The 11535-nt window shown below is 30.2% G+C and overlaps 1 protein-coding gene across 2 annotated transcripts in view; it reads left to right on the forward strand.

Annotated features, from left to right (window-relative positions):
• Positions 1-8984, forward strand: part of LOC143073592 (uncharacterized) — a 73100-nt gene extending 64116 nt beyond the window's left edge. For both annotated transcript variants that reach the window (XM_076249247.1, XM_076249246.1), the window contains 4 exons: positions 671-811; positions 1836-1975; positions 3343-3507; positions 6368-8984. In XM_076249247.1, coding sequence (XP_076105362.1) covers positions 671-811; positions 1836-1975; positions 3343-3507; positions 6368-6473 — 552 coding nt within the window. In that variant the 3' untranslated portion in view covers positions 6474-8984. The remainder of the gene's footprint in view (positions 1-670; positions 812-1835; positions 1976-3342; positions 3508-6367) is intronic.
• The last annotated feature ends 2551 nt before the right edge of the window (positions 8985-11535 follow it).

Genomic DNA, 11535 nt, shown 5'->3' on the forward strand with positions numbered 1-11535 from the left:
CGCACAGATTCTTACATCAACGTCACATTCTTCAAATGATAAAAACACCACAAAAATAAATTAAGAAATAACAAAATCCAACTGACGAGGTTCGTGACCCGGAAAATGAAAATGCAAGTTGGCTAAACCAGTTCTGAAGGATGTTCGCTCCTTTTGGTTTTGAATATTTACTATCTATTCTGAATCCTCTGGTTTTATCCATGTATTTTTTTTTAACATTTTGTACCACTAACCCTTACTTTTTTGTTTTTAATGTTATTGCATATCATAGTTTAAAAAGACATTTTTGATTATCATAAAATCCTTGTTGTTGTTTTACAGTTTCTAAAAAGGTGACAATGTTAAATGTATGAAAAATTCTAGAGAGATTCATTTCCCGCTAAATTTTCAATGGATCATATCTAAAAAAACGAACTCACTGACCTTCAATTTGTTTCTTCTTTCTTTACAGTTTTTACGAAAACTTGTTATTCTGAAACAGAGAAGCGAATAGCCGTAAGATGACAACCCACCCTGTCTCTATCTCAATCAATTTACTGACATATTATACAACACACATTTTGTCGTTTTACAAAAGAACTGTCAATTTTGAGTTATGCTACACTGTTTTAACGTAATTGAACCATCCATTGAATTTACAAGATAAATAACTTTTTTATACATATTTCAGATTTGGAGAAAATGTGTACAATTTACCGAGCAGAGTAAACCTATAGTGTATAAGCAATCAAAAGATGCAAATAAAGTATACATTATTGTTGGGAAGGATTCATTAGGTACACTATTACACTTCAAACGGGTTGAAGGAGAGGTAAGATAATAGTATATTTTGTATAAATAATTGTATATAGAAAGGTATAAATAATTGCATATAGAAAGGGATAGATAATTGAATCTAGAAAGGTATAGATAATTGCATATAGAAAGGTATAAATAATTGTATATAGAAAAAGGCATAAATAATTGTATATAGAAAGGTATAAATAATTGTATATAGAAAGGGATAGATAATTGCATATAGAAAGGTATAAATAATTGCATATAGTTGATCATAGTTACGCGATAATTACCTTTATTTTATATTTGTATCACTATGGATCATGTGATAATTATACTCACTACATAAGTAAGTGAAAATTGCACTTTGCAGATGCATGCTCTACACAAAACGTGAGTAAAGGAAAATAAAGGGGATATGTAAACAGAAGTATAAAACCCATAACACAACCAATTGAATTTAAACCACGAGACAGGTATAAATGTTCAATAAAAAGACCTGCGTATGAACTACTGACTCCTAAGGTCTAGTACTAAAAATTAAAAATTGCTACACATTCCAAAAAACTGCGAAGTTTGAGTCGAAAAATTGAACTATTTATTCACTCTAATATAATCAATAGATGCTACTGTAAAAGAAGATTGCTTTCGTGAATACAATGTATATACAGAAAGTAAATATAGGCAACAGTATTTTACCGATGTTGGAATCTAGGAAATCGAGTATAAAGACATATCAAAATAAACAATAAAAAGTTACAGAGGGTAACATCAACTACAAAAGGAGCGAGGCTAGTGGCATCGACATCGTTAGTTTCTTCTTAAATCACCCAAATGCGGATTAAGAATCAGCCAATGACATCATGAAATAAGATATGATCGGTAAAATTTCTAAATTTCATAAGATGAATACCAGTATTATGATATCTTCAGAAAAATGTAAATATGTTGAGTTGAGAGACATATATATGATAATATTGAGCGTTTTCAAAATTATCTTATTTCTAATATAAGTAGTGCATCGTAATATGTCATTATAACTCTGTTTTAATTTTCAGGATTTTGATGTGACCGTATTTATCGAAAGCAAGGGAGTGGAAATATCAGACAACAAAGAAGATAAGGAATACAAATTAAACTCAGACGAAACTATCAATGATTGGCATGTTATATCGGTGGAGGACACTGGTGACGAAAGGTACACAGTTACTATGGTTATGCTTCTGAACTTGATTGTCATTTATAAGAAACAACGAAATAACCGCATGCATGACAAAAACACATTTCACATTAAATTCTTTATTTAACTTAATGATTGGAAACAGTTTACTCATTGGAAACAGTTTACTCTGTCTTCATATTGATTATATTTCTTTTCTAAAATTCGACATTATCTTTAAATTTGAATCGACATGATCGAAACAGATGACGTATATTACTATTTTTGGAAATGAAAATATGTGATGAAAAATTTGAAATTTTGAAGGCAGTACTGTATAACCTATAGTTGCCGACTTCTACGTCATTTTTTTGTTTTAAATTGCATCAATGACAAACATGCCATATAATCTTATTTTTCATATAACATGGTTTTTCATGAAAACCTAATGAATCCTAAATCAGTTCGTTCAAAACAATTATAATGTAATTTCCGAAAATTTAAACATGTTTTTAATTGCTTACTTTTTCTTAGCTTATTATACCATTCAAATGTGTTTCTATATAGATTTGTTATCAAAACTGATGTCCTTTAAATGATCTATTTATAGACTTTGTTTTTTAAAATTAGTTCAGTCTCAATCAATTATCTGTAGCTGTTTTTGGGACTGATAAAGCTTCTAGTTATCTATTTGTAGCTGTATTTCTTTAAATCTGGAATTCAGCATTTGGCATGTCCTCTTACTTGCGAATTTATGATCTTCAAATATTAAGATAAATTATGCATGTACCATAATATGATATACATATAATAATAATCACACTTTTGAAGGGACTTATCTAATTTTTGTAAACCGCATTTAAAAATTAAAACAACACTTTAAGATGTGTATGCATCCAAATCGCTTAATATTCTATATCAATTAAAAGTGGATACAGTTTGAACTTTCAAGAAGGACTTCTTTTGATATTTTGCAGTCACATAAGGTAATTGTTGTGTTGTCTATATGGTATGTTTATAACACTGAAAACTTTTTATACTGCTATATAGCCTATAAGTAATTCTTGCGAAAGTAAAATGCATGCATGTTTTCTAGGATAATACATACAAGATTGTAGTTTGTTTTTCTCTGTCTCAGTGTTACCAATAATTGCACGTACATCAGATTTTCTCTGAAATCATTTTTTTTTCGTGGCTACCACTTTTCCGGGATTGAGAAAAAACTGTTTTTTTCGTGGGTAACTTGAACATTTAAATTCGTAATTCACCTGAACCCCTGAAATCCTCGTAAACTCGTATCCATAGAATAATACTAAATCTACAGTATTTATTGTAAGGTATTGGTGAATCAGGTAAATATTCTTTGATGTTAGTACTTCTATATCTCTCAAAATGATATATTTAAGGTTACTTGTGAGTCTAGGAACATCATCAATAGAGATACCATACGACGTACCATACAGATGGTTTTCTTCTAAGGAACTACTTTATGACGTCGCTGTCGGTGGACTTCTTGATAGTGACACATCTACGTTACAAGGAGGAATTTCATCTTTGATCATTAATGACAGGTATGTTAAATTTTATAATATTCTAAACATTGTTCAGAGTTATTCCTCTTACCCAACATTTAGATATATACATTATATGATGAAAATAGCAAGCATAAAAGTCGTAATGGAAATAATGATATGAATAAAAAGTATACTGCTGATGTTTATCAATAAGATAAGTAGGAAATACTCTTTTACTTCGTATTTGAGTTACCTTCCATCTGTTTTAATTTTGGCGTCACTGAAATCATATAGACGAAACGTGCGTATGGCGTTCTAAAATGCAAGTCTGGTGTCTTTGATTACTAGTAGTTTCAAAGTTAAACAAAAAAAAAACCCACAAAATTGATGCTTGTTATTAACAGCTCAAACTTGAACTTTTGATTTATTGTGACACTTTTGAGATTGTTTGGTCTATAAATTCTACATCATGATGCAATAAACCAATTTAAAAAGAATTCTGCAAAATGAAATATATTGAAGCGAAAAGTTTTCTTTTATAAACTTATTATTGTTAACAATCGGGTGGAGGTGGCACGGTAGTATTTTTTGGCCCATAAGGGATAATGATAGCCTTTTTAGAATTTTCACCACTTTCTAACACCGCAAAAAATTCTACATTCACAGTTAACTGAAGTACTTTCATTTTACTATTCAAAAATGAATTTGAATATGTATCATGACCGTTTACTTTTTTTGCTATTTTTAAAAACCTAAGGCCACTAGTACTTTTAGGTATTTTATGGTGCAGTGAATACAAAAATTAAAAAAATTCTCAAAAATTCATTTTCATCTGTATGTAAAATTATTTCATATTTTTCTACACCTGATTCATCCCTCAGTTTGGGAAAGTATGTTCAGTTGATACTGTATTTTTTGTCCAATCACACTGTTTAGATACATTTACCTAAGTAGGGTACACAAAAGAGCAACCTAAATTCTGGAATGCAAATACTGCCGTGCCACCTTAACCAAGACATAACAAACTTGAAACCAGTCATGACACCTATGATTCATAGACTTCTTACTTTGGAATATATTACAATAAAGAATACTAGTCTGCACTCATTTCTTACCAAAAAAAATGAAACATTACATCCCTACCCCATCTGGCAGATTTTCACTTTTTTTTCATTTTACCATTTTTACTTAAGGAGTGAACAAAACCCAAATATATTATGTTTCAAATCAACACAGAAGTCAAACATGGTGATTCAGGAGGAATTATTGGATGACCAACTATGTTTATGGTTAATCTGACAAAAAGAAACAGTTTAAGCACCAAATCATGAAAACTGATATTAAAGTCCATTCCACATTTTACAGCATGCCTTATATTACTTTAAACATTTCCAGATTATGAGGGCAATACAACAAGAGTCTTTAGATTGCAGTTAACTATTATTCCAAAATCTGTTTGACAGTATATGTACTAGAATACATCTCTAAGTTGACTGTTTGTCTATTTCTCATGTATGCATTAAGTTAAATTATGTCCCCTTACATAATCAATTTGCCTTTATTGTGCTTTTCACTGTCAGAAAATATTAACAACTAATGATATTTGCATGGAAAATGAATAAACCATTTAATCTTGCTGATATAGCATCATAAATACATTCTTTGTCAAAAATAATGTCTAGTTAATGTACAGAAACCCCTATTTCTATCTCTTTTTCAGACCAATATGAGAGATAGATGACTAAGTAAGAACCCCTTAACCACTTACTGGTTCCCCAAAAGCTCCTTCTGGTGTCATTTTACATTAGAACTACAAATTAAACCTCAAGAAAACTAGTATAGCTGTACTTGTGTTGAAAAAAATAAGAAATTATGCAATTTATTTATTTCGGTGAAAATAATAGGATGTACATGCAACCGAAGAATGTCGCGTCTCAAATTTCAGTGGTTGCACATGTGTCAGACACTGCGAAAAGTTAAAGCGAGCATTTATAATTAAAAATAATTTGCAAGTTACATAAAAATAATGAAGTTCTACTTTCTAGGTAAATTTTTACATTATTACCTACACATCAGCCAAAATTTGCTGAATCAGCAATTTTTACTCTCAGGGGTGGAATTTAAGGCTTGTTTTTATCATAGTTGCCCTTAATCAACTTTTTATTGATAAACTTACAAATTGTATGGGTAAAAAAAGTTCCTTTATTGATTTAGTGTAAAAATATATATCCCCATTAAGGTGGCACGGTAGTATTTCCTGGCCCATAAGGGATAATGATAGCCTTTTTAGAATTTTCACCACTTTCTAACACTGCAAAAAATTCTACATTCACAGTTAACTGAAGTACTTTCATTTTACTATTCAAAAATGAATTTGAATATGTATCATGACCGTTTACTTTTTTTGCTATTTTTAAAAACCTAAGGCCACTAGTACTTTTAGGTATTTTATGGTGCAGTGAATACAAAAATTAAAAAAATTCTCAAAAATTCATTTTCATCTGTATGTAAAATTATTTCATATTTTTCTACACCTGATTCATCCCTCAGTTTGGGAAAGTATGTTCAGTTGATACTGTATTTTTTGTCCAATCACACTGTTTAGATACATTTACCTAAGTAGGGTACACAAAAGAGCAACCTAAATTCTGGAATGCAAATACTACCGTGCCACCTGGAGAAACGATCGGACAAATAACACACATATGCACATAGTGTTGGGGAGTTATCAATGACAATTCTTTTATTGAAACGCGACAACAAAAAGTATATGAGAGATACCGTTTGTAAACTTTAAAAAAATTTGATTTACAATTGCCACATATTCCTAACATGCTATAATGTTAAACAAAACAACCTTGTGAATTGGCTATGAAAAAAATAGATATGACGTAAAACTTATATTCTTTCTATTTAGACCAATTGACCTGCAAGCTGTGATAAAGAGTCATCAGCTACAACACTGTGATAGATCAACAAATGTTCTTCATGAAATGGACAAAGAAGATAAACCAGTTTGTTAATGGAAACATTGTATATTAAAATCATGATGATATATATCATTTTGTTACATGTAATGGTATATATTTTGTAGTTACATATAATGATAAACCAATATCAGTATCGTGCAATGTTTACATTTTGGTTACATGCAATGGTTTACACTTTGGGTTACATATAATGATAAAAATGTTGTTAAGAGTAATGGTATATATTGTGTACTATATATAATGATCAACAAATTTAATTACGTGTTATATTATTCTTTTTTGGTTTCATATAATGTTATGGCAATTTTTTTATGTGCAAACTATTGAATACATGTAATGGTACAACTTGAATTAACATTGAATGCACTATGTTGTCCCCCAAATCTTATAACTTAGTTTTAAAAATGTAGTGAGTAACTTGCTTTTTATGAAAAAGATCGAGAAACATGTTCCATCAAATAAAAAGTAAAATAACAAAAATACCGAACTCCGAAATCGCTGTGAGTCAAATAATTTTCAACGGCGATTCATTTTACTAACTTTCGCGAGAAGCCAAAATAACGCGAAAAGTTGAACTAGATTTATCTAACTAAATCAGGGGAATTAGAAAATCATGATTTTAATTCGCCGCGAAGTGGAATAGAAATGACTAAACGTGAAATAAAAATTCTGCCAAAATAAGTTGCTTTATAGTGTGATAGTGTGCAATGGGTAAATCAAATAGCTCATGTTTTAGTTTCATATCGTATACAGTACACATTTAACAGTTAACTACAATTCACATATATGAATAAATACATTCAGACATTATGCATACAGTAGTTACGTCTCGAGAGTTACGTATTTCATAATCTGATAAAAAGTAGTGATATCATTATGGATCATACTGATTACAGAGACAGTTTTTAAGACAAAAAGTATATAAAAAATACTGCACTCGAAGATAAATTCAAAGAAGGGAAGTTCCCCCCCCCCCCCAAAAAAAAATAATCTAATTACACAAGTTAAGTTGAAAGTATAACCATATAAATTTATGAGTCATGGATTTTCACAGTTATTGGATACAGTGATATTTTCGTTGTTGAAGGATGACTGCTGCTAAATATAGAATAATAGGTAGTTTCGTTTTTGATACTGACTATATCAAAAACGAAACTACCTATTATTCTGTTTATCGGTAATTATGACGTCACACAATGCATTGCCTAATATTTTCAGTGGTACAGCCAGTACTTTGATACTCGAAAATATTAGGCAGTAAGATCAAAAGGAAAATATACGAATTACCGATAACAATGTTTTATCAAGCTGTAAAATCTGAATATTAGCAGCTATATATTATTCATTGACACATTATTTCACACTATAGCACATAATTGTAATACATTTACAAGAATACATTTACAAGATGTTGTCTAAATTTCAGAGCATTACTCATATAGTTTTTCACATGTCATATTATATTATTTTGTTGAAGGTTTTATAGAGCTAAAATTCAGTCATAGAATGTATTGCTAAATTAAAACAAAATTTTACAGAAATGAAACGAAAAAAGACATGTGTACCACCAAGAAAATTCAAGTTTGATTAAACAAGTAACAGTCAGTCTCCTCCTTGTTGTGTACGTGTTCTTTTTTTTTTGTTGTGTTTTATTTCTCATTTAAGTATACCTAACACTCGTATTAAGCAAAATATAAGAAAGAAAATACCAAAAGAGACAAAAATATTTAGTCGAAGGACAGCAAACATCACAAATAAAGGGATAAAAAGGAAAATCACAAAAATACTGAACTCCGAGGAAAATTCAAAACGGAAAAGTCTCTGATCAAAAACAGAATCAAAAGCACAATAGTCCGTATATACGAGATGATTTTACAAAAATCCAAAGAACTCGAATCTCTTGATAAAACAGTTCGTTATTAGCATGGTAGCTTTTGTTGTAAGCCTGCTATCTTTGGTGAGTTTAGAGTACGCAAATGTTTCCCGGAAAGAAAGTTCCTGTTCTACTGTGACACCCGTCTGGTCTTTTCTCTAATTTTATGTTTGCTTCTCATGGCAATATTGTCGTGCTAGTTATGAAAATGAAAAGTTAGAAATTAGGTATGTATAGTTTGTTTTTCAGAATAGTTCAAGCCAAAAGGTCTTGAGAAGCCACAAAAATTTTCATAAAAAGTCACAGGTAATCGACTGACAATTCACAAAAGGAAGGTTAAGAATCATTGTCAAAGCAATGACTATTGGTGCATTATTTTTTGTTTAATTGCATATGCATTTAGTTATTTTTTTTTGTTGAAGTCTAAAGTAGTTTATAACTTGTTCATATTCATACTGTTAAAAACTAACCTTAGATGTACACACAGGTGTCTAAACATTATCTACGATAATCACTTGTGTACTTAACAAATTATGATCAATTTTTGACAATCTTTTTATAGAGTAGAAATATAAAATTATTTGTAAAATAATAAGTGCTATTTTTGTCATTGTTAACTGATTTATCTATTTATTTATTTGCTTGGCTGTAATAAATGCTTTTTAAATGTGTGTCATTGACCTCAATGTTTGCGCTAGGTATTGTTAAAAATGATATGTCTTTCATAATGTCCATTTATCATTGGTTTGAGTGAATGCATAAAAACAGCTTTAAAAGTGATATAGCGATTTAATTTATGATTTATGGGAATTTTATTAGATAATATCTAGGTTCATTGATGGTTCGGTCATCAAACTGTCCCAATTTTCATTTGTAAGGTCAAATTGAAATTTATTAGTGTATGTGAATTTTGCTCCTTTTCTATCGTGTTATCAATAATTCAATATTCCATGGTTCGAAGGTTTGTTTTTGGAAAGGATTCACAAATATGAATCAGGGAAGTACAAGTCGTTTAATTTATGGTTCCAAATTAATGAAAAGATTCTCTTAACAATTCTTTCACCCATCTGTAATTGATTTTTTGGAAAAGAGGGACGAAAGATACCAAAGGGATAGTCAAACTCATAAATCTAAAACAAACTGACAACGCCATGGCTAAACAAATGAAAAGGACAAACAAACAACAGCACACACGACACAACATAGAAAACCAAAGAACAAACAAAACACGAACCCCACCAAAAAACTAGGGGTGATCTCTATGTTGATTTGGATATAGTTGTTTGTCATTTGGTGTTTTTCGTTTATTTTTGTCATTGTACGGTCCGTTTGTTTTCGACATCAGTTTGATTATACCTTTTGTATCTTTCGCCTCCTATCTGATGCCTTTAATATAGCTGGTTCACTACCTTCTACGTCTTATCCTTTACCCCTACACTTAAAAAAAGAAAAAAAAACAACATTTTTGTAGTTGCATGAATAGAATATCTTGCGACAAAATGACAGATATTAAGAAAAGATGAAGACATCTGAAAAGTGTATGAAGAAACTTTAAGAAATCAACAATGAACTCTACAAAATTTGATTCGAAATAAAGCTAGATTTATATAGTGATAAAAGAAACAACAGCTAATTTAGGTATTGATTTCACATTGAGTACCAAAATGTCACAAGCAGTTTAAATTGCATGTTTTCTACCTGATTGATGTTGCACGATTTATTTTTAAAAATCCTACTAGTTTATGTAAATATTTGTAATGTTCTCTCTTATTTATGAAAAGCGATTTATAATTAAACATAAAAAGGCCATATTGATTAATTTCTATAGTCTCAGGTAATATTTATAAAAATATCTGTTCCTGAATTTGCCAATCAATATTCCAAAACAATACAGAATTCCGATAATCATCATTGGCTTATTTTATGTGACGTAGGCACTTGGAAATGACGCACAATTGTAAGCTATTTTTGGTCTTGCAGTACCAGAATACAAAAATAATATCGGACGCGATATAGATGCCTAACAAACTAATTGATAGAGATTCGGGATAAACAGTTTTAAATAACAAATCAATGAGTTTGTATCCGACAGCAGATTTACAATTCCTTTTTTAGATCAATCTGCAAAAATAGATAGCTCCAAGGCAAAACACGTTTCATGCAGTTCTTTTTGATTTTCCTTTAGTTCTGCTGACGTATTGTGTCCGAGTTTAAAATCCGTTAACGTAATCCTCTCTCAGAGGAAACATCATTTAAAGTTAAACGATAATCCTATAGCACGTCACTACTGATACCATCAATAAAACAATAAAAGGATAAAATGGATAAATTTAGATTAATTTCTTCCACACAATTCCTGTAAATGAATTTATTCATTGTTGTTGATCTCCAAGGTTGGGCTATTGTTTATCTTCCAAGTAGGATTTTAACCCTTAAGACTGATCTCAAACTAAAGGTCAACTGTCTAAAAATATATTAATATTGCTGTAACTGGTTCCTCGTCCCCAATGACAAAAAATATAATACATTTTTTATTATTATATCAAAAAATAACAGGCATACAATAGAAAGAAAGAGGGAGAAAAAAAAATCACAGAACTGGCTCCAGGTGTGATATTTTCTACCTACGCTGAAGACCGTTTGGTATTTTTTGTCTGTTTTCTGCTTTTTTGTCAGGTTGTTGACATATTCCTGCATATATATACTTAATCTATATGAAGTCATACTAGTAATACATATAACAAAAACGTCTTAAAAAGTGTCACAGGTAGAGTAAGTGAGATATTTCTTATTATCGTAACTAGAACTTTTCGACAATGATTGACTTCATTTTTTTTCTATAACCGATGAGAATATGATGTTGGTTGTTCTCTATAACTATGTAATTGTAGTTTTATGAAAAATAAAGTATTCGTATTCGTCTGATATTTGGTTTTTATCAATAATCTTATGTAAGATTTTTTTTGTTGCACTTCAGTGTTTTTGTTGTTTTGTTATTTTCCTCTAATAGTAGATGTGTCTCCCCTTGCTTTAGTTTATACATTTTATTTATAGTTGATTGGGAAACAAGTTTTGCAAATTATATGAATCCCTTTCCACTTTGCGGGTGCGAGTGCTACCTTGTAGCGGCATTAGCCTGCTCTTTTTCGAAATCTAGAAGGGTGTCTTTAACGATCAAGAGATATGGCTCTCTCTTAACACGGGCCAGCCATTTACCGTCCC

This window comes from Mytilus galloprovincialis, chromosome 4, assembly GCF_965363235.1.
Source record: "Mytilus galloprovincialis chromosome 4, xbMytGall1.hap1.1, whole genome shotgun sequence".
Lineage (NCBI taxonomy): Eukaryota > Metazoa > Mollusca > Bivalvia > Mytilida > Mytilidae > Mytilus > Mytilus galloprovincialis.